The following is a 23,680-nucleotide window of genomic DNA, read 5'->3' on the forward strand; positions in this document are numbered from 1 at the left end:
GTTGTGCGCCACTGCACATTGTTTACACTACACACAAAAGAGCTTTCTATGTAGGAAATGTGCCCACTTTACAGTCTGCACTCCTGCACCCAAGCACTTTTCACAAAGTTCACTCTCGCACACACAATATAAATGTGAGGCGTGCGCCCACTGCAAAGCCTGCACCGCCAAAACTAACACTATCCCCACAGTGTTACAAGCAGTGTTACAGCACAAGCAACCCGGCTAACAGGCCCCTATTACTAAGCGGCCAGCCCCCGAATCTAATTCAACCCCTGGCTTTACGAGCCCAGGCCTGGCAGGCCATTCCTGGTATATAATATTGGGTGTTGAACATATAAAACGAGGTTCTCGCTACAGTTTTGCTCGCAGACCCCGCGATTCAAGCCGTGGTCGAGCCCTCTGTAAGAAGCAGTGTCAGTCACGTGCTTCTCGCTGAGGCATTGAGACTGTTAAAGGAGAGAGCGGCGAAAACAGTACACCCGATGCTAGCGAGTCAGGTTTTTACTGTCGCTAATTCCTCATGCCGAAAATGGGTGGCGGTCTCAGGCCCATTTTCCAGGCATCTGAACAAAGCACTTATGACACGCTCGTTTCAAGGTGCTGACGGTGAAACAAATCCTCGCGCACATTCGCCCCGGGGATTGGGTTTTCTCAATAGATCTGAAAAACGCATACTTCACGTTACGATAACCCCCCACCCCCACTACAGGCCATTCTTGAGATTCGCCTTCGAGGGGCAGGCTTATCAGTACAGTCATTGTCATAGACTCAAGACTTACGGCATAAGAACCACCACGTCTTGATAATGTACATAAAATCGCTAGGGCAGCCGAGATCAGACTCTGTTCACTGCATGGCTAAGCATCTCCTTTTATGGGCAGAGCACAATCTGAGCTCCCTAAGGGCGGCTTACGTGCCAGGTATTCTGAATCAGGGTCCGGACATGTTATCCAGAGGACCCATGTCCCCAGGGGGATGGTCCCTTTACCCGCAAACAATTCAGCTCGCACAGCACACGCTGCCCAATATTTTTTCTGCAAACGCAGGGATGCCCTGGCCCATGTTGGCCCAGACTCCCTCTATATGTTCCCTCCGATCGCGATCCAGCTGCAGCCTGTGCTTTTTAATAGCCCCACTTTGGAAGAACCGCACATGGTTCTCCATACTGTTTCAGCTGTCAGACACAGCCCCATGCCTATTCTGCCAATGAAAGGGAAGGTCTGGCATCCCAATCCCGAGCTGTGGGCCCTCCACGTATGGCCCATCAACGGTATCCGGGAACCTCTCTGACAAGTTATGAACACTATTTCGGAAGCTAGAGCCCCTGCTATCTGGCAGCTCTGCTTTGAAGTGGTCAGTGGTTTTCTAACCAATGTGCTACGCGAAACATCGACGCACACTCATGCGAACTGGCGGAACCGCTCGCTTTCTCCAAGAGCTAATGGATGCGGGTCGTCCCCCCTCCATACTCGGGGTGTGTGTCTCCGCCATAGCAGCTAGCCACGCTCCGATCGCGGCACATTCACTAGGGAAAAGTGATCTTATTGTGTGTTTTCTTAAAGGGGCCAGGAGATTCAGCCCGCCTTGCCCCTACCTCGGTCCCTATTTGGGACCTCGCCATGGTTTTGGAGGCCGTGAAGGGTTCCCCCTCCTAACCACTTCAGAACACGAGCTTGAAGCACATATCACTCAAAACCGTTTTTCTGCTGGCTGTGGCCTCGGTTAACCGAGTGGGTGGCTTACCTGCACTCTCCGTGAGCCCTTCCTGTCTTGAGTTTGGGTCCAGCAACTTCTAGGTTGTGCTCAAACCGAGGCATGGTTTTATGCTGAAAGTGCTATCAACCCCTTCAGTATGCAGGTCTTTGCACTGCTTAACCCGCGTCTCAGAGAGAATAAGACGCAAACCTATTCTGCCCAGTCAGAGCATTGAGATTGTATCTAGAGCGCTCCGCCCCCTTCAGGCAGTCGGATCAGCTCTTCATTGCTTCGGTGGCCGCACTAAAGTTTGTGCTGTCATGAAACAGTCTCTCACACTGGATAGTGGATGCAGTCCCACTAGCATATAGGTCCAGGACCTAACCTGTCCTACAGGCATTTAAGCCCACTCCTCTAGAGGCATGGCCTCATCTTGGGCTTGGTCGTGTGACATTTCTTTGGAAGATATCTGTGCGGCGGCAGGCTGGGCCTCTCCGTCCACTTTTATCAGATTCTACAAGTTGGAGGTTCCAGCTCTACAAGCAGGGCTTCTCTCCATCTAGGCTCTATCTTGACCCTGGCAAACAGATTGCCTTACATTTTGGCCTGTACACATTAGTCCTTAAGCACTATTCATTCATCATAAGATCCGACTATGTCCGATCAGCTGTTCAAACGAACCGACTCTTCCGGTTCTTCATTCCCCTTATAAGCCGCCTCTGTCGGTGTCTCGGGGGTTTATAACATGTGCTTTGGGTATACTGGGTCAGTCAGCACACACGGCGCTTTACATTGTGTTCCCATACGTAATACGAGGAACCTCTCTCGAAAGGGAACGTACTCGGTTACTTTCGTAACCTCGGTTCCCTGAGAGAGAGGAACGAGTATTACGTTCCGTGCCGTGTTTATGCTTCTCAGGTATCGCTTCAGTCGATCTTAAAACCTGACACCTATGGCGAATTAGGGTCTTATATAGCCTCCTGTATGCAAATATAAGCACCTTTTTCGGCGGGCTTCTGGAACGCCCCCCATTGGTTCGTTCCTCTCAGCCGCCTCACCATAGGTTCCTGCAGTTGCCGCAGCCCGGCCAATCAGAGCGCTCCTCGCGCTGGGCTATGGCCGTGCAGCTCACTGCGCTTTACATAGATACCTTTATTAATAATATGTCCTTAGTTTCCTGTTTACACTCAGTGCATTTGGGGTCTATATGACCCCAAAATGTAAAGAGTGATTGTAAAAAAAATATACATTTTTAATATTACATATAATATATTATTTTTTTTGTTCACTTCTCATCTATACAGTAATGCTGTGTTTTTGGATATTCAAAGTACTTTTGTACCTATTTACCACACAAATCCTCATTTATACCATTAGCTTGCGTGTGAAATATCAATTTTTTATGAAAAAAATACTTAAATCATGATCTAAATTAAAATGAATTTGTTTCTGGATATTGATATAGGTGTTAGCTGTACAATTCTGCCATCTGTTGGTCAAAGACAAACTTGAAGGAATTACAATTTAAGAAAGAAATTGTTTTGTCCATAGGGGGCAATAGAGATCCATTCATTTTACTGGATGTGGCCAACTGCTCATATCATAACTTTTGTTATACATTTTGTGAATTTATACATGTATAAACATTATACAAGACATAAAAAAATAAATATTCCTTCAAATAGTAGAATTTTGGTAGTTTTTGATAAGTTTTGAAATGTCTGTTTTAACAAAATACCACATAAATCGCCACATAAGAAACACCTAAAGTACAAGACTTAGAATCGGATTGTAGTTGAATATTATTTATTTTAATGAACCAAATGTGGAAAAAAATTATTAACTTTAGAATTTTGAAGATATTAATTTAATAATATATATATAAAAAAACAGCAGCAATATGCATAAATGACCAGGAGTGAAGAATGAACATTGAATAACAATATAATTTTTTGATAATCAAATTCTGAACACTGACCATAAAAGCAATAACTAGCTACAAAAATTATTACATAATTCACATGGTAAAAAAGCAGTTCAGAATGTTGTGAATGAACATGTATCATGAACAAAAATCAGTCCATGCTCTGGCCCTCTTTTGTATGGGAATATATGTTATGGGAACAATTACTTTGCTTTCAAAACAAAGTTGCAGCTCTTAGATCTCAGAGTAAACTTTCTCAAAGTTGAACGGGTCAGTTTCCTTTCATCTCTCCCTTGCTCTCTCTGCGTGTATGTGTGTGTGTGTGTGTGTGTGTGTGTGTGTGTGTGTGTGTGTGTGTGTGTGTGTGTGTGTGTGTGTGTGTGTGTGTGTGTGCATGCATTAGGTCTCACTGATTCACTCAGGTACTCACATTTGTTGCTGATTTCATTTGACAAATTCCATAGATGCTCTCTCTCCCTCTCTTTGTCTCTCTCTCTCTCTCTCTCTCTCTCTCTCTCTCTCTCTCTCTCTCTCTCTCTCTGTGTGTGTGTGCGCGCGTGCCCATGTGCGCGTGCGCATAGGCGCACGTGCGTAATGCGCCAGTGCGCATGTGGGTGGTGCCTCAGTACGCATGTGCGTGTATGCGTGCACATGTGCGCGGGCGGGCGTGCGTGTGTGTGTGTGTGTGTGTGTGTGTGTGTGTGTGTGTGTGTGTGTGTGTGTGTGTGTGTGTGTGTGTGTGTGTGTGTGTGTGTGTGTGTGTGTGTGTGTGTGTGTGTGTGTGTGTGTGTGTGTGTGTGTGTGTGTGTGTGTGTGTGTGTGCATTAGGTCTCACCCCTTTTATCTTTGTTCTGCATTTGTGGCTGATTTTATTTGGCTATGGCAGTCATTCCTGTTAGTATGTATGTATGTGTGTGTGTGTGTGTGTGTGTGTGTGTGTGTGTGTGTTTGAGTGAGCATGTCTTTTCTACATTGCATTTTTGCTCTAGTACCAGGCCTTCATTTCTGTGTATAAATTTTCAGATTTTTTTCTGGAATTATTGATTTTATTTGTCAATTTCTAAAAAAAATGCTTTCAATTGGAGTCACTCCTGTGTGTTTGTTTATGTGTGTTTGTGTGCGTGAGCATGTGTGTGTGCAAGTGATCATGTTCGTTCCACTTTACATTTGTGCTCTAGTACCAGGGCTTCATTGTGGTATGGAAATTTTCAGATTTATTCTGGATTTATATATTTTTTTTGACAAATGAAAAATAAAAAACAAATTTTTTTCGATTTTCCCATTCATTTCAATGTGGGGTCATATTGACCCCAAAGCTCCTGAGTGTGACAAATTTTTTTACATGCCTTTAGAACAACCGAATCAAGCCCAGTTTTTTTGTGCATGTACAGATAGATAACTTAGGAAAAGTCACAAAGTTTTATTCCACTGAGATAAAGGGAACCATTTTTTTTAACTAAAGAAAAGTGCTTTGGGGTCATATAGACCCCAGAGCACAAACTAGGGTTAAGAGTTTTGCTTCACATTCTCGAGAAAAGGAGTTTTTCCCATACGTAATACTCGTTCCTCTCTCTCAGGGAACCGAGGTTACGAAAGTAACCGAGTACGTTTCCCCAGTGACGGTTCAAATTTTAACCGTCCAGTTACTGCCAACAGAAGACGCTGCTGCAGCCTGATTATGAAATGAAAGGTAAGACATGCCATTTTTTTATGAATACAACTCTTATAACATTATGTATTGTGTACTGAAACGTTGAATATAGTCGAAAACTGAATTTTATTAAAAAAAAATCCCTTTAATGCTCTCTGGAAAAATGATAGATTGGAAATAAACCATAGCTATCCCAGTTAGCTCGCTAGCAGTAATAAAGTAAAAACATTATTCTAGTGTACCTATTTAGAAACTTAATACGGTGATACAGAAAGTAAGTAACTAATGCCTAGTCTGAAATCACTATCTAAAGCCGCGCGGAGCATTATCAGCTCGGCCCGTGCAGCGCGAGCTCAGACCCGGTCACACGACACCACAGCGCTGCTCCAGGGGGAAGCGTTTGAATTCGCCGAATATTCAACAGTATAACTTACTACTCTAAATATCTGTTGTGAGATGAATGAGTGCAGATATTCACAACAGCATTGACGCAGAAAACTGAAATATTGTGCTAACAATTTTAACGTTAGTTCACAACAGTTAGAATGTTTTCCAACCCACAAATTACCTAGTTTTACCGTAGTAAGTTAACACAAACTGCAACTATGATAATTTGGCAGAAATGTGGTAGGCCCATATTCATAATGAATGTTGTCATATGAATATATATTATGCATGTTACTATTAAACGTATTACAGGAGTAGCTAAATCATACAACCATAGTACGTTTTCTTATGAAGCTATGACAGTTTTTGCCTTCATTTTAAATATGTTGTACTAAATGTGTTATATACCTGTGTTTTAGACCAATGGATTCATTTGTGAAGCAAAGACTAGAACAGTTGAACCTCTGCCATTTAATTAAAGGTGAGTACGATATTGAAACAAGTTGTACACAATTATTTTTTAAAGACTAGTTTACTTTTCTGGTTATTTTTTCCCCCTGCTTCATTCTAATGCAGAGGAAGGATTGGATCTCAGTGGTTCTCGACTCTAGTCCTGGAGTATCACCAATAGTACACAAGTTCGATGTCTTCCTTATCTGACGCACATTTCCGGGTTTGGAGTCTCTACTAACAAGTTGGTAAGTTGAATAACATTAGATAGGCCAATGTGCAGTGCAGGGTCTACTACAGAACCAGGTTATTTGGGAAACAACCAGTTTATTATTATTTTTTCAGCTGTCTTTTCTCATTTTCATACAGTATGTTTTAATTTCAATAAGTTGTTTTGGTTGTGTCTAAGTGCATATGAAATCAGGTCCACACATTTGGTATAGGTGAAAACTGTTTTTTTCTCTTTTTCTGTTAACTTGTCTTTCAAAGATGATCATGGAGAAATTGCCTTTAAAACCCTTCCTGCCATCCTGCCATCATCGCCATACCTCACAAATGGACAACATGGTGTGTCCAACATATGCTGAAATGAAGAGAAGCTTAATTACATTCACCAATCAGCCTGTAAGTAAAAGCAACACTATCAAATTAGCTTTGATAAAGTGCACTGCTCATATGCATCCATTTATTATTTGCTTTAGTGATTTTGCTTGTTAATAGATTATCCAATAGTTTACCCAAAAAATATCCCATTATGTACTCACCCTCAAGTCATCCTAGGTGTATATGACATTCTTCTTTCAGACGAACACAATCAGTTATTAATAAATGTCCTGACTAATCCAAGCATTATAATGGTCAAAATTTGAAGCCCAAAAAAAGTGCATCGATCCATTATGAAAGTAATCCATAAGGCTCCATGAGGTTAATAAGGGCCTTCTGAGGTGAATCGATGGGTTTTTGTAGAAAAATATCCATATTTAAAACTTTATAGACTAAAATAACAAATTTTGGACAGACAGCCTTCCTTATTCAACTTACAAAGAAACTGTAATGCCTCTCGCAAATCAAAACGGTTACGCTACGTCCAACTTTATCGTCTCGACATTTACGTTTTTTTACGCTACGTCCGACGTTATTCTCACAGCAGTTACGCTTTTTTCAGAAGTTGAATACTTAATGCGGTCCATTGGAAGCTAGATATTTTACTTTATAACGTGTTAAATATGGATATTTTTCTTACACAATTCCATCAATTCACTTCAATGGGTTCTTATTAATCTCCGGAGCCGTGTGAAGCACTTTTATAATGGATGGATGCATTTTTGGGCTTCAAATTATGGGCTTCCATTATAAAGCTTTGAAGAGCCAGGATATTTATTAATATAACTCAGATTGTATTTGTCTGAAAGAAGAATGTCATACACACCTAGGCTGGCTTGAGGGTGAGTAAATCATGGAATCATTTTCATTTTTGGGTAAACTATCTCATGAATTATCCTCGTGTCGTTGTAAGACTTTCGTTGTTCTTTGAAACACAAATGTTAAAGAAATCTGCAAGGTTTCTGTCCCTCCATTGACGACCTACGCAACTACCACTTTAAGACCCAGGACAGACAGCTTTAAAGTAATCCATGGGATTCAAGTGGTCTAACCTCAGTTTTATGAAGCGACACGAGTGCTTTTTGCAACAACAACACAAAAAAAAAACATAACACAACAACATTTGCTCTCTTTTCAACACAACACGCATGCGTCTAGGGGCTCTCGTGAACATGTGTTGAGATTAATGTTTTGTAAATAAAGTGGTAAATTATGGTTAAGGGATAGAATATACGCTTGTCACTTCATAAAACTGAGGTTGAATTACTGGAGTCACATGGATTACTTTAATGTCTTTACTGCCTTTCTAGGCCTTTCTGTGTTCCGAAGATGAACCAAAGTCTTACGGGTTTGAAACAGCATGAGGATTAGTATGTTGATTGGTGAAAAATGAACAGCAGATGTAATGACTAATTAGTGACAATTTCTTTAATTCAGTACAACACTGCTTCATTGCAACTTTGACGTAATTTAACACTGCTGATGTTGTCACAGTGCAAGCAAACTGAATTTTTTTTTAATCTTTTAAGGTTGGAACTAACATGGTGCATTAGCTGAACAGTGAGACAAGCCAGGATCCACATGACGATGCTTGGGGACAAAGAGACCTCGCTGATTTTTTTCATTTTCACTGTGGAGGCAGTTGAACAGAAGACCTTATTTCAAGCACTGGCTGTATGTTTCAGATTTTTTATTTATTTATGACATGAACTATCCAAAGACCTCTGCCCCATTTGGGAGATTTTGTAGCATGCAAACTTGAATATATATTTTGCTGCCTCATTAAAAACTTTGATTATCATAATTTGTATTTGTTTTGCTACATATGTTTCCAACACATCAAGGCATACAGTGTACAATGTAGATTTTTTTAATAAAGTTGTTTATTTCTGGAAGACTTTAATATTATGAATTTGTGTATTCTGTCCATATTTGTATAGGTTTTTAATTTAATATTTGTTGTGTTCATTTTTAATTTTTGTTTTGTATATACACCTTTTACGTATGTTTACCTTATGTACATTTTTGTGTATTATGTGTGCTGTGTATTTTGAATTTAATATTTACACATTTATGTATATTTACAATAAATATGTACTCCCCAATATTTAGTTTGACATTTACAATATATATTTTAAAGCACATTTATTGTTTTATACAAATAAAAAATCTGTATTTGAAAACAATGGGTATTTTATTTATTAAAATAATGGCATGAATAAAAATTTAACTCAACTGTTGGGTTACTTTTAACCCAACTGTTTTTTAACCCAATGCATTGGGTTAAAATAACCCAACGTTGGGTAGGTGCTATATCAACCCACAGTTGGGTTACGTGTTGGGTTATTTTTAACCCAACATTTTTAAGTGAGTATGTAGCCTACTCAATTGAGGTGGATGTTTTTAGCCAACAAAAAGACATTTGCATAAACTATGATGAAAACATTTACCACATAAATCCCTCAATGCACAACAACAACAAAAAACTCACTTGATTTTGCCTTAACAGGGGGTGATCGATAACTGGAATCATCATAAGGGGGTTGGTTGTAACATTTGACTGTCTCTAACAACTCAGTTTCATAACTAGAATGAAACTGAGAGTTCAGTACATGGACATCACATACTGTGAGTCTCAAACACCATTGCCTCCTACTTCTTATGTAAATCTTGTGCATGAAAAACACCACAGAAAAATAAGTGAATCTCAACATAACGCCAACCTTGACGCACGCAATCTTTGGGTACCATTTATATGTGCAACATTTGCATCTGTCCAAACATGTTGTCAGACGGAACTGACGGAGCCGAACCATCGTGCCTGCAGGTAAACATGTGTCACGCCAGGATAGCGAAAACAGCAGCTCTCATGGACACGTTGTGTTCCAGGCTGTGCGGGGGAAGAGAGGACTTTTCTACCATTCCCACAGATAAATGTCAACAGTCATGGTTGATGTTTATAATCGGATACCACAACAATTTAATTCAAGATCTTTACTTTTTTTCAGCCCATTTCAAGCAAGATTCGCTCAGTGTATTAAACTGAAGAAAGTGGCAAAAAACTGTATTCCTGCAAGAAGTAAGTAGCGATTTTATGTATTATGTTTAAACAATTACTAATTAAATTGAAAGTTTCTTAGAGAGACCTCATTGTCCAGATAACGCAAGATGCTACAGTAACAATAGAAAACACCAAGTACCATACACAGCTAAATAGTGTGTTTAATGTGTCTTAACCTTAACAAAGGTTAATATTATTTTGTATTTCAAAATACAACTGTAGATACGTGCTTATAGATCGTTCACTCAATCCTTCTAGCAAATGTCACCCTTTCCACCATATAAATTAAAACGAAAATCATTTGACAAGGCTATTAATCTTGTAAAATTATATATATATTTTTGAGAACTTAAGTATGATGTTTTTGCATGCTTGTATTTCAGAGTACATCACAGTCACTGCGTAGCCTACATTGTGACTAATGTTATATAAACATGTAACATCGTTGGGAAAAAAGATGAGTCTAAAATCACTGGTTTTGGTTTTGTCTAAGGGGAGGAAGAGCGTGTGGTTGCCAGATTTCAGTAATTTAAAACCCCAAATCAGAGGTTTTCTGTGAAAAGTGTTTTACCTAAACATGTATATATGCACGCAAGCTCTCTCTCGCGCGCGGATGATCTGAAAACATCAATAAACAAGTAGGCTGCATTTCAGCAATCTCCATTTGAGATGTTCTGCTTAAAGTCATTTACTCAATCTGTGTTTTGTCAGGACTGTTAATAAATCAAGCTAATTGGCTGAAATATGCCAATCATAGCCGAACTCAACATTAATATTCATGACTCTTCCAAATAAGGCAAAAAAAAAAAAAAAGAGCGCTACATCCTAGGGACAATTTATAGGGTTGTAAATGGACCTGTAAAACTGTATCTGGACATTTTTTGCCCTTAAATAAGCCACATACCCTCTATGTGGTATGTAGATATCAGAGAACAATTTGACATATTGTTTCAAATCATTCTAGGACACCTTTAAGTTGAAGTTTGCCAAGCATCAAAATGAAGGAGAGAAACAGCTTTAGATTATGCAAATTAAATAACTGTATCTACAATACAATGATTGTCAGGCAAAAATCTTGATAAAATGTTTTACTTTTCTTCCTGAAAATCAGTTTTGGTCATACAATGTATAATGTTGCTCACAGTCACATGCCACTTCTCATGTGAGCTCAAAGATGAGAGTAGGGTTGCCACCCGTCCCTTGAAATACGGAATCGTCCCGTATTTTCAGGAAAAATGACGCGTCCCGTATCAAAGCAATACGGGACGCGATTTGTCCCGTATTTTACATAGGTCCACCCGCATTGTGTGAAGACACGTCCTATTCTGCCCCTAATTGGGTCGCTGCCGTCGTTGGTTTGTTTGATTGGTTTGTTTCAGGTTCACGGGTCGTGAATCACGGCCAATCAGAGCCAGAAGAGGTATAGGTTCTTTTCTATATGGGCAGAATCCATTTGAAACGATGGCGGAGGCAGGTCCAAATACCTCCGCATCCAGCTGTAAAAGTTTCAGAGCAGAAACGCAAGCGGATGCAGAGGTACAGACGAGAGTGGGAAGAAATAAATATTTGGCTGGAAAGTGTCCGCGGCAATGAATACCAAGCCAATTGCGCAATAATTATTTGTCGGCCAGTGTTTTCAGTGGCGCACGCTGCATGGCCTGTCAGATGTGAGACAGCATGCATCGGGAGAGCAACATTCACTAAATGCAAGAGCTCACCGAAATCAAAGCACTGTCGCACAGTTCTTCATACCTCAAGCATCTCCTGAGGCAGACAGTGTTATGTTTTTTTTTTTTTTTATCACCTCAATTTTTTGATTGATAACGTTAGATTTCATAAATGCTGCCTATTAAGATATAATGTTAATAATGTAGGCTACATTAATGATGTTATGGTATGATTTGTTTATTAAGGTTAAGTTGTAGGCTATAGTCAGACACAAGCATTACTTTAATAAGAGAAGATTGATATATATATATAATCAAAATAGGACCTTTTAGGAATAAAATAAACAACTATTTGTTATGCTTAACAAATTATAATTGCATCATCCAATACTATAGAATTAACAATAGACTATAAAAACGGAATAATACATAAATATATTTACTTAACTTACCAAAAATAATGCTGTGTAGTGTTTTATTAAAATAAGAAATGATTGTAGATATTATATCATTTTCAGTTATTTAGGTGTGGTTTCACTGTTTGGATGGTGTTACTGCAAACAATGACAAATATTTTAGTCAAAATCTTTGTTCACAACACTATAAAATTACTCGAGTTAATTTGCAATTTCTTATCCTACTCCCCTCTAGGTTACAGCAGCTGAGTTTGTTTTTCATTGTCATAGCTGTGTATTACACTGAGTGCATCTGTTCACACTGATTTCAATAGCAGATATCCTATTATAATGTCCACTGGTATCAATCTTAAGATATATATATATATATATATATATATATATATATATATATATATATATACAAATTAGGTTTTAAGTTATGATATACGACCACTGCACTGGCACACCATCGGGACTGTGGTCATCGTGGCCCAGAGGGGTGTGGCCACCGGCAGGCGTCCCTTATTTTTCTGTATTGAAGGTGGCAACCCTAGATGAGAGTGTAGGATATTGATGAAATCACCATAGCTATTTTCTGACTTTGTCAAATTTAGAATGGTAAAACTGATCCCGTCTGTTACAACACTCCCGGTATCTCCTAGTGTATTATTGATGTTGATGTATAAACTCAGACAGCAGGTACATTGAGCTAAAAGGACTTATTACTTTTGTTATAAAGGCCTATATATCGTTCTACATACACACAGGCTACTTGTATACAGAGGCGATACACAATTTTTGATTAAAATAAATAAAACAGTTTAGTATGGTTTTTTTAGGTCATTTGGTTAAAGAGAACACACGAATTGATTACGACGTTGTAATACCCATGCACGCGCGCACACACATAGCCTACCGGTTCCAACTGCTCCTTAACACAAATATCTAATCAGCCAATCACATGGCAGCAACTCATTCCGATGGTAGGGTCGGACTACAACCTGTAAACACGGCGTAAACAACATGGAAACACGGATTCATACTGCCTTGCACCGACGGTTCAGGCTGATGCTGTAAGGGATATTTTCTTATCATGCACACATTAGGTCTTTTAGTGAACATCGTTTAAATTCCACAGCCTACCTGAGTATTGTTGCAAACCACACCTATCCATTTTTGACCACAGTGTACATATCTTCTGATGGCCAATTCCTGCAGGATAACATTCCATGTCACAAAGTGCAAATCATCTCAAACTGGTTTCTTGAACAATACAATGAGTTTACTGTACTCAAATGGCTAGCAAGGTGTAGGCCTACCTAATAAAGTGGCTGGTGTGTGTTTTTAACAATAGTGAAACAATATAAGTAGCATTATATATATATATATATATATATATATATATATATATATACTGGAGCTGTTCAAAATCTGCAACAACATTCATAACCATTATGTCACATGCACACAAGAAAAAGAAAAAAAACAGTACTATCACTCAAAAATGTCAGTGCAGGACACTTGCTTAAATTTTAAACATTTTACTTGGAAAGGCACAAACTATGATTTCCTGGTAAATAAATTTTGATGTGAGAAATAAAACTGAAGTACATTTTTTTTCTTCTTTTCCGTAAACGGTCCTTGAACAGATATCAGCTTTGTGCGGGAACATTCCAACATCAGTTTATATTGTCTGCCGTTTTTTCCTCATCGTTTCATTGCAAGCTCACTGTGTTGTGTTCTCTTTTTTTCCCAAAAGTGCAATAACAACAATGATGAGAATAATATCCATGTGTCTCTTCATTGCCCACAGTACCTGAGGCCAGTAACTGTGCTACAGAGTCCACAATGACAGAAAAAAATGGAAGAATTTATATTTAAAAAAGACAACAACAAAAAACAAGGACAAAAAGAAAGCATTTCCAGGACACAACAACTGCTTTACAACCCAGGGACTCCTGTCAAAAAACAAACAAAAAACAAAACAAAAAAAATTACAGGAAAAAAAGACTCCAGAGTCTGGCTGAGATGAAATGTGTCCTGTTATTTTGTAATTTGGTGGGGTTCATTCCAAGTGTAGAGGCAAATCCTGCCCTCACATTTGTCACAAATAAGAATTATTTCTAAGGAAACTTAAATCATCCATTCACTGATGTTTCATCCCCTGATCAATGAACAATAAATGCTCTGCATGGAATCTAGTATACAACATGTCAAACAGCATCTTTTTTTGAGTTCATAACACTGGGGTTCTTATATAATCAGTTACCCTCATATCAAGTTCTTTTCGTCTTTTTGAATGTTTATGTGTGATCTTTTTTTTTATTAATATTTTTTTTACAGATCTTGTATCATATCTTCATTTATTCTCTTTTTTTTGTTGAAAGAACCAGAGTCTGTTGGACAGTCAACAACATTCCTTTGAACTCCATTAAGTGGTGAAGAATCTATGAAAGAAAGTGTAATGGGATCAGAAAGAGAGAGATTGAGAGAGCGAGAGAGAGAGAGAGAGCGAGAGAGAGAGAGAGAGAGCGAGAGAGAGAGAGAGATCTGTGTATTTTCTTGCATTTCAAACTTAACAGTGACCAGAATGTATCAAGTTCTTTTCAAAGTGTGAGCTTCACTTGTGCCTTTGAAGAGCTTTCCTCTTTCTTCTCTTAAAAAAACAACAGCACCTGAAATAAAATGAGAGCAAAAAATTACAAAGACAACCACAAATTTCAAATGTCTTTAGGTTATAAACTGGAGAGCGCTGGGACATAATAAGGAACATTAAATCAGTGCAGGGATATTCATAAATGTCACAAAATGAACATACATAATTCATTTTCAATTAGAACTGATGAGCTACAGTGATGCACAATTGGCATATCCAGCATTGTGACACGTTTATGCAAATGAGAACTTACAACCAATGGGAGTGAAGACAGCAGTTGAGTGTTTTCAAGTAGTTAATTTTACAATGATTCATTTGCCAGTTATGATTCATTATCAACCAAATACAGGGATCATTGCATGGATGAAAGTGTCAGCAACTGGTATGATGCATTATTATAGATGCAAACGTTCATTTTAAAACAAAAACGTTTTTGTTTTGTTTTTCATTTGTGATTGCATTTCAAATGTCTTTAGTCAGTTGGGTCATCCGGCAGTAGGCACACTTTTGGAGGACTTACTTTGTGTCATCTGCCACCTCTACCTCAGCAGGTGCAGTGATGGGAGCATTGGAGTGTCCTGCGGTCGGGTCGTCTGTGTTTAGCTCTCCATTTGTGGAGCTCATGACCTGAGGATAGCACAGACAGAAACAATATAAACATCTCATACAAATCACCAGAACTAAAGCATTTTCTTTACATATTTTATGTGAAATTAGAAAGTCATAATTCACACAAGAATCCGGTGTCCTACAATAGAAAAGTCCTGAAGATTGTGAAATGTAAACGTAGAAGATCGAAGATTTAGACCAAAAGATTACACTTCTTTCAGAGTATGTGATAAACTCTAATAAACACACACTGAGTGTTATTTCATTGAAATAACATTTGACAGGCGTGAAACTTAAAGTACTTAATAAAACACGCCTTTGACACTAAAACAATCAATCATTCTTAATACCATTATACAGAATATTAAATGTATTTATGAGGAAGCAACAGTTCATACAATCCATGTATAGTGGGGAAAATAATTATTTGATCCCCTGCTGATTTTGTAAGTTTGCCCACTTACAAAAAAATGAAAAAGCACCAAAAAAGAAAAATGAAAAAGCATGTTTATATATAAGAGTCTTTAATTTTTATGGTAGGCTTATTTTAACAGATAGAGACAGAATATCAACCTAAAAAATCCAGAAAAAAAAACAATGGTTATAAATTGATTTGCACTTCAGCAGGTGAAATAAGTATTTGATCCGCAACAAAACAAGACTTAGTACTTAGACTTAAGACTTAGGAATTAGAGAAACCTTTGCTGGCAAGCACAGAGGTAAGAAGTTTCTTGTAGTTGGTCACCAGGTTTGCACACATCTCAGGAGGGATTTTTGGTCCACTTCTCTTTACAGATCCTCTCTAAATCCTCACGGTTTCTTGGCTGTCGCTTGTCAACTTAAAGCTTTCAGCTGCCTCCACAGACCTTCTATAGGATTACGGTCTGGAGACTGGCAAGGCCACTCCATGACCTTAATGTGCTGCTTCTTGAGCCGCTCTTGTGTTGCCTTGGCGATATGATTTGGAATAGTGTTCTGGCTGAGGAAAGGAGGTTCTCGTCCAAGATTTTAACAGTACATGACCCCGTCGATCGCCCCTCAATGCGGTGAAGATGACCTGTACCCTGAGCAGAGAAACGAGACCCAAAGCAAAATGTTTCCACCTCTGTATTGACTGTTCTTGGGATCAAAGTCAACATTTCTCTCCCTCCAAACATGGCGTGTTGATGCCAGAGAGATTTTGGTCTCATCTAAATTACAGCACTTTCTCCCAAGCCTTCTCTGAATCACTTAGATGTACATTGGCAAACTTCAGGCCTATACATGTGCCTTCTTGAGCAGGGGGACCTTGCGGGCACCGCAGGATCTATTGCGGCGTAGTGATACCGATGGTTTGCTTGGTTACTGTGGTCCCATCTGCCTTGAGATCATTAACAAGATGCTCCAGTGTAGTTCTAGGCTGATCCCTCATCTCTCTCATAATCATCTTTACTCCATGAGTCGAGATCTTGCATGGAGCTCCAGAACATGGGCGATTGAAGGCTACTTGGTATTTTTTCCATTTCCAAATCTTCTCACCAAGCTCCTTTCTGATGGTCTTGTAGCCCATTTCAGCCTTGTGAGGTCTACAATCTTGTCCCCGACATCCTTTGACAGCTCTTTGGTCTTGCCCATGGTGGTGGAGAGGTTGGAATGGTAGATACAGATTATGTGGACATTTATCTTGTATACACACACGAGCTGATATTAGGAGTAGCTTCTTAAAGTGACAGGGCTAATCTATGTTCCACATGGCCGCACAACCAATCTGTGGGAGGCAGAATTCTAGCTGGTTGGTAGGGGATCATATACTTATTTCATTTGATCAAATGCTAATCAGTTTATAACCTTTTTATATAATGTGTTTTTTCTTTATTTTTTGTGTTGATATTCTGTCTATCAGTTAAAATCTATCTACCATAAAAAGTATAGATCCTTTTTTTGTGCAAATTGGCAAAATTTCCAAAATCAGCAGGGGGTCAAATAATTATTTGTATGTACAAATTATACTTACAATATTGTATAACACTGTATGTGTGTATGTCTGTAATCATATTTATATATATATATATGTATGTATTTATATATATATATATATATATATATATATATATATATATATATATATATATATATATATATATATATATATATATATATGTACAGTATGAATCTATCTATATCTATCTATCTATCTATCTATCTATCTATCTATCTATCTATCTATCTATCTATCTATCTATCTATCTATCCATGTAGGCTAAAAGAGTTTATGAAAAACATCCTGTTTCCTGCACAGATGTTTGACACAGATGCATATGTTTATAAAAAAGAATATGTGATCATTCAAATGAGACATTTATGTCACATTAATGTTTTCAAAATACCTTTTCAGGCGGTTGCTTGGACCAGAATGATAGTCAACCACTATGAAAGCCATTTTGTAAAACTTGAGCAACTGGCATCTTTGTGCTAAGGCAGTGTCAATACCTCTAGATACCAGTTAGTTTACTATATTGTAGTTGAAGCCACCTAATATAAAGTGGGACCCAAAAGTATAATAACATCCGTGCTGATGATTCAATTAATAAAAAAAATTATTGTTTTAAGATGCAAGATCAAAAACAAGACCTGTGTTCATACAATGGGATGTCATTCCAAAATACAACACTAGGTGGCATATGTGTTTCATCAAGCGTCTTCACAACATTAGTGTTTCTTTCAAATCTATCAGAATCCATTAGATCCTATAACGTTGTGAGCTGCTCTCCAATTAAAACGCTTGATGGCTTCTATTTAAAAAGCATGGGACCTCCAAGAAAGGGCACTGTACGCCATCTGAAGTGTGTACGAGCCTAAAGGAGCCACGCTGAGCATCACCAATGAATGAGTGCGCGTAAAGCAGATAGAGAAGCAGCCATGCTCACTCAAAAAGTAGCATCACGGGCAACAAGTACCTGCACTGAACCCCCCAGCCTCTCGGCAGTGAGATGCGACCCCAGAGTCTCCTTATTGGTCACTGAAGTGGGCTGGGACTCACTTCCTTTGGGTTCAGGTGACTGATCGACAGTGGAAGAGCATTTTGGGGGTAGGAAAGCATGGATAATGGGGCGGGTTGAGGTGGAGATTTTGAGGTATGATGGGAAGGGGCAGGTGGGTGAGTAAACACAAACAAACGAAAAAAGTAAACATTAAAAAGGAGACATCTCACATGCAGAAGCTTGCTCAATTACTAATATAAAAGTTATAAGTGAATGACACTAACTAATGGAAACAAAGAAAAACCAGAGTGAGAAAAAAAATAAAAACAAACATGCAGAATTAAGAAAGGCTTCTATTAGAAATCAATGTGAGATTTTACAAATAATGACATGAACACAACCATTAAACATCTCTTAATATAGTTTTTAAAAGACATGCAAGTGCAAGCAGAGGGGCACATAAACATACAATAATCTCCCACCAGACTGTTAAGCTCATTTTATGCTTATGTAGCATGAAATTAATGCAGATACTCATCACCAGGGGTTAAACTAAGACTTTAGAGCATTATGTTTTAATACACCAAGCTAAATCACAACTATACGTCAATGGATGTAAATCAGAACACATTTGATACACTTTATGTAAAGATTTCACAGAGATGGATGGGTGAGCAATAATGAAATGTAAATCTCCAGGGTGGTGTTCTGTGTCGCATTAAAGAACATGGTCTGTTTGTTAGAGGATGGATATTGGAAACAAAAGCACATTTTGGATACATTTTAATTTATGATGTCATTGGAACATGGATGATCGACAAAGAAATGGTGTATGTGCCTGAATGGCTTAATGAAGGCGACTATTTTGAAATGTGCACTACCGTTCAAAAGTCAGTACGATTTGTTTTTTCTTAAAGAAATGTATACTTTTATATAGCAAGGATGCATTCAATGGATCATAAGGTAACAGTAAAACATTTATAAATGTTACAAAATATTTCTATTTTTGAAAAAGCTATTTTTTAGCTCTCCGTTCATCAAAAAAATGTATCATGGTTTCCACAAAAGAAATTAAGCAGCACAACTGTTTTCAACATTGATAATGATAAGAAATGTTTCTGAGCACCAAATCAGTTTAATGATTTCTAAAGGATTGTGTGACACTGAAGACTGCAGTAATGGCTGCTAAAAAAGTCAACTTTGCATGAATAAATTATGTTAAAAATATATTAAAATAGAACGTCGTTTGTAATAATATTTCACAATATTAATTTAGTTAAAATACACAAAGCCTTGATGAGCATAAGCGATGCATCAAAAACCAAACTTTTGAACGGTAGTATGTTATCCAAACATTCTTGCACTGTCCACATTGTCAATCATCATTATATCAGGACAAATACAAACAGATGGAGGAACATCATATTTATGGCTTTTTAGAATCTCCAGTCAGAACATTTATGATCTACAGAAAGTGCAGACAGTGTTGATAGCACTGAACCAAAAGCATTTTGATTCAGCAGCAGGGAACGTTGTCTCTAAGCAACTGGCCACTAAAACAGATTTGTTTACACCGAGCAAGGCACAACTAACCAGCCTTCCATTCCACTAATTAATCACATGAATGATGCTCAGAAAGTGTGTTGCACAACTGTAACATCACACAAAACTTGAGCAACTCCTCTAACAACAACAACTCTCTCATCAATTTGTATGTCTATCAGATAATTATTCCAATTAATCATGTCAAAAGAGGAAAAGTGGGCAGAACACTCGCCTGGAGTGGGTATGTTGTATCTGGCCATGAGTTTGAGCAGGTAAGTTCATCCTTGACTCACCTACGCTGCAATGGAGCGAATCAGATGTGCACTACGACCATCTAGGGCGATTAATAAATATAGTGTACTTCCTTGAGGTGGGATATACTCACCTGACGGAATTTATTTGCAAACCCAACTCACCTGGTTTTTGGTCTGGGGTTGTGCTTTGTCTCTGCTGCTCGGCTGGGGTGTGTCTGTGGGGATGGGGCCTATAGGTGTAGGCTGAAAAAGACAATGATCTCACAGTTGAGCACGTCTCACACACGCATACACTTAAGCACAAACTCAACACAGCAAGACAAAGGCATTTGACGGTTGAAGCACATAAGAAAAGCATTGAGGAAGTGCCTTTGGAGGAAACAAATACTCACAAGAGGCTTGCCGACCCAGTCGTACTCGTAATCAAAGACGTAGCCATTCCTGTCGAAGAGGTCTGTGAAGAGCTTCCTCAGGTAGTCGTAATCTGGTTTCTCAAAGAAGTCCAGTCTTCTCACATATCTCAGATAGGTGGCCATCTCCTCTATAGTGTGTTAAAACAGGAAAGGCATTAGTAAAAAAAAAAACTACTGTGCTTGACATAGGCAAATCGATGTCACTAACCTGGGAAGCTTTCACATAGCACTTCGATCGGTGTACCACGCTTGGTGTCGCCAATTTTCTGGTATCGCTCTTTCAATGTGTCTGCCTGTTTTGGAAACAAAGATGATTTAACACCCACAAACTCCTCACAAATGACAAAAACCTGAATGAAATGTAATTAAGCAGAAGCAACACACAATACCAGGGCAAGATTTTGCCTTTGGCTAGTTTTATTGAATAGGTGATGACGCACACACAAAGCGCGATTGCGTTACTATTTTTTTTTACATGTACTGATTCCTTCTCGCCCTGTCATGTGCCTTCCATGTAATCCATTTAAGTGATGAATTAACAATGGTGCGCTAGATCACTTTAGCAGGCAAATGTACAGCTTCTAACACCTGTGTGCGTTCAGAAGCAACCGCTAGAGCCATGTGACTCATTACACTGACACATGGCTGAGCAACTGAAGAACACCACGAGCAGCTGATAGCTGCATTTGCTGCCATGTCATCACACGTTACACTACCGTTCAAAAATGTGAGGACAGTAAGATTTTTTTCTAAAGACTTTTAAGCATGGATGTATTGTGAGTGAGTGGATGATCCAAAGTGAGGTTTCTTTTAATTCATTGAACAATCCTTAAAAAAAGTATCTCAGTTTCCACAAAATTAAGCAGCACAAGTGTTTTCAACATTAATAATAAGAGATGTATCTTGAGCACCAAATCAGCATATTAGAATGATTTCATAATGATCATGTGACACTGAAGACTGGAGAAACGGCTGCTGAAAAGTCACATTTGCCATCACAGAAATTAATTACATTTTAAAATATAATAAAATAGTTAATCACTGTATTTTGATCACATATTAAGTGCAGCCATCTTAACAACCCCACACTTTTGAGCAGTAGTGTACAAAAAAAGCCCCGAAAGATGTGGATTACTTTATTAATTCCACAAAAATTGGTTGCAAGGTTTAAACTATTGTAACTCTTGGTACAGTCAACATTTGGGGTCAACATTTGTTGTTTTTAAATGTGCTATAGTTGATTGATTGAAAACACACTCCAACATAAAGCCGTTCGATCAATCGTAATCGATTTTAAGTTTGGCTTCCAAGGATTTGAAAACAAGACAATCGAAGTAAAATGATCATTCCATTCCCTCCAGCGAATTTTCCATTCCTTCACAACGGTGGGCTTCCATTTCTTCCTAAAATCCCAAACTTTGCATCCAAACCAGCCAAATGAGTGTGTTCTAAATTGCAGTGTACTGTTGCTAAACTGCGGGACATGTTTGAAATTATACAGTGTTATTAAAAGCGCATTAAGTTGCAGAAAAGACACTGTTCTCTAGATGGCTTTCTGTGTGCGTGTTTCAAGGCGGATGTGCTTTGGATACGGGCCTAAAGGGGGTCGCACACCGGACACTAAGCTCAGCGGCGCTCTGCGCCTTGTCTCAAGTAACTCACACCGGACGCGCACATTATATATGCACAAGCTCAATTTTTAATCGACTTCTGATGGAAGTGCTACATGATGCATGTATTTTGTAGCACAGGGAGAAATCAGTATGTACATTGACGATTTGAGGAAAATATAATATACATTTCCTATAAAACCTTGAAATGACGCCGATGGCCGCCGCTGGTGTGCATACACTGATTGAAAACAATGTGTTCGAATTTTATAGACGTAGAGCTGCGTGGCGCAGCGGTGTGCGACCCCCTTAAATGTGTAAACACAAAAACATCAAAATGCTTTCTTGGAGAATGTTTACATAAACACGAGTATAGCATTAACTCTTAAAGTGACAACAGCCTAATACGTCTGCTGCAGACTGTCCAAATCTGATCACTCAAAAGGGAAGACAAAGGAAACTCACCCACTGATTTTGACTGAATAACTTAAGTAGCTTTAACTTAAGTAGATTAATCTATATTTAATGTGTATAGTAAGACTATATGTATAGTATTTTTTGTTGTTAAAGACTAGTCTGAAAAACGTATTAATTAATATTATTGTTCTGTAGTATTCATTTGTTTGCATTAGCTTCTTTGTTTGTATTGTACTACTGACTGTTTACTTGTCTGATGTAATTGTTTTGAGGACCTTTTTCTTTTCCATTAGTTATTATTATAATTAGTTATAATAGTAGTTTTAGCTGAAGTATTAATAATTGTGAAGTTACAAACCTTCAAGCCCTGCCAGGGCAAACTGCCTCGTAGGAAGTACATAAACATGTGGCCCAGTGCTTCTAGGTCATCCCTTCTGCTTTGTTCTGAGGGGGAAGAAAAACAACAACTGTGTCAAATGTGTCACACTTATGGTTGCAACAGGTATATTTTCGCAGTAATATGAGACAGATATATTTAAAACTTCATGATTAAGTGGGTTACATAAATATGAGTCACTCAGGAAAACTGAAATTATGTATGTAATTTAAGGTGGGTTGCTGATTTTATTATTTTCCCCCTCTTTCAAGAAATCAATTTAAAAAAATACAAAAATGAAAAATGAAAGGAGATGCGAGTTTATAGCACACACCTTTTCCCAAATGTGTGTTGATACTCATATATCGGGCAGTGCCAGTCAGGCTCTTATGCTCTCGGTATGGGATGTGTTTTTTGGTCTCGGGGTCTATGTATTCTTTGGCAAGCCCGAAGTCAATGATATGAATGGTGTGCTGCCTCTTGGACCCCGGCCGCCCCACCAAAAAATTCTCTGGCTTGACGTCTCGATATATCAAGCTCCGTGTGTGAACATACTCCATCCGTGTTATCTGGAAAAAAAAACAAGGAAGATTGCGGTTGAGGACATTCTGCACCAAAGAACATAAAAAAACACCACAAAAACATGACAGAGCTTAACGATTCCAAGAAATCATTTAGAAAAGAGCCAAAAGAAATCTCAAATGTATGAGACGAGCCAAAACTGCTGAAAGAGGTTAACTGGTTCTCTGACCGGATGCTTACCAGTTGAATAGCTATCATTAGGACGGTCTTGAGGGAGAAAGTGCGGTCGCAGAGGTCAAACAGGTCCTCCAGACTGGGCCCAAGCAGTTCCAGAACCATAGCGTTGTACTTCCCGCAAGGCCTGAAGTAGTAGACCTGAGGAACTCCCTCTGCAAAGACATAATGATCATTTAACAACCCAGTGAAATACAAACGTAGAATCTCACATCTCAAATTTGACTTTTACATTAAAAGCTTTT

The 23,680-nt window shown here is 38.5% G+C and overlaps 1 protein-coding gene and 1 long non-coding RNA gene across 5 annotated transcripts in view; one reads left to right on the plus strand and one right to left on the minus strand.

Annotated features, from left to right (window-relative positions):
• The first annotated feature begins 5,205 nt into the window (after positions 1-5,205).
• LOC137038236 (uncharacterized) lies at positions 5,206-8,707 on the plus strand. The gene is made up of 5 exons (XR_010897433.1): positions 5,206-5,312; positions 6,080-6,141; positions 6,237-6,358; positions 6,600-6,734; positions 8,243-8,707. It is a non-coding gene; the product is annotated as an uncharacterized lncRNA (long non-coding RNA).
• Positions 8,708-13,364: 4,657 nt separating this feature from the next.
• csnk1g2b (casein kinase 1, gamma 2b) overlaps positions 13,365-23,680 on the minus strand; it is a 69,901-nt gene continuing 59,585 nt past the window's right edge. For 3 of the 4 annotated variants that reach the window (XM_067413947.1, XM_067413945.1, XM_067413946.1), the window contains 9 exons: positions 23,442-23,590; positions 23,014-23,248; positions 22,662-22,747; positions 20,485-20,569; positions 20,256-20,404; positions 20,026-20,106; positions 18,041-18,142; positions 15,016-15,122; positions 13,365-14,514 (listed from right to left, as the gene is read on the minus strand). In XM_067413947.1, coding sequence (XP_067270048.1) covers positions 14,460-14,514; positions 15,016-15,122; positions 18,041-18,142; positions 20,026-20,106; positions 20,256-20,404; positions 20,485-20,569; positions 22,662-22,747; positions 23,014-23,248; positions 23,442-23,590 — 1,049 coding nt within the window. In that variant the 3' untranslated portion in view covers positions 13,365-14,459. The remainder of the gene's footprint in view (positions 14,515-15,015; positions 15,123-18,040; positions 18,143-20,025; positions 20,107-20,255; positions 20,405-20,484; positions 20,570-22,661; positions 22,748-23,013; positions 23,249-23,441; positions 23,591-23,680) is intronic. The other variant, XM_067413948.1, reaches the window with a different exon arrangement.

Source organism: Pseudorasbora parva, chromosome 13 (genome assembly GCF_024679245.1).
Source record: "Pseudorasbora parva isolate DD20220531a chromosome 13, ASM2467924v1, whole genome shotgun sequence".
Classification (NCBI taxonomy): Eukaryota; Metazoa; Chordata; class Actinopteri; order Cypriniformes; family Gobionidae; genus Pseudorasbora; species Pseudorasbora parva.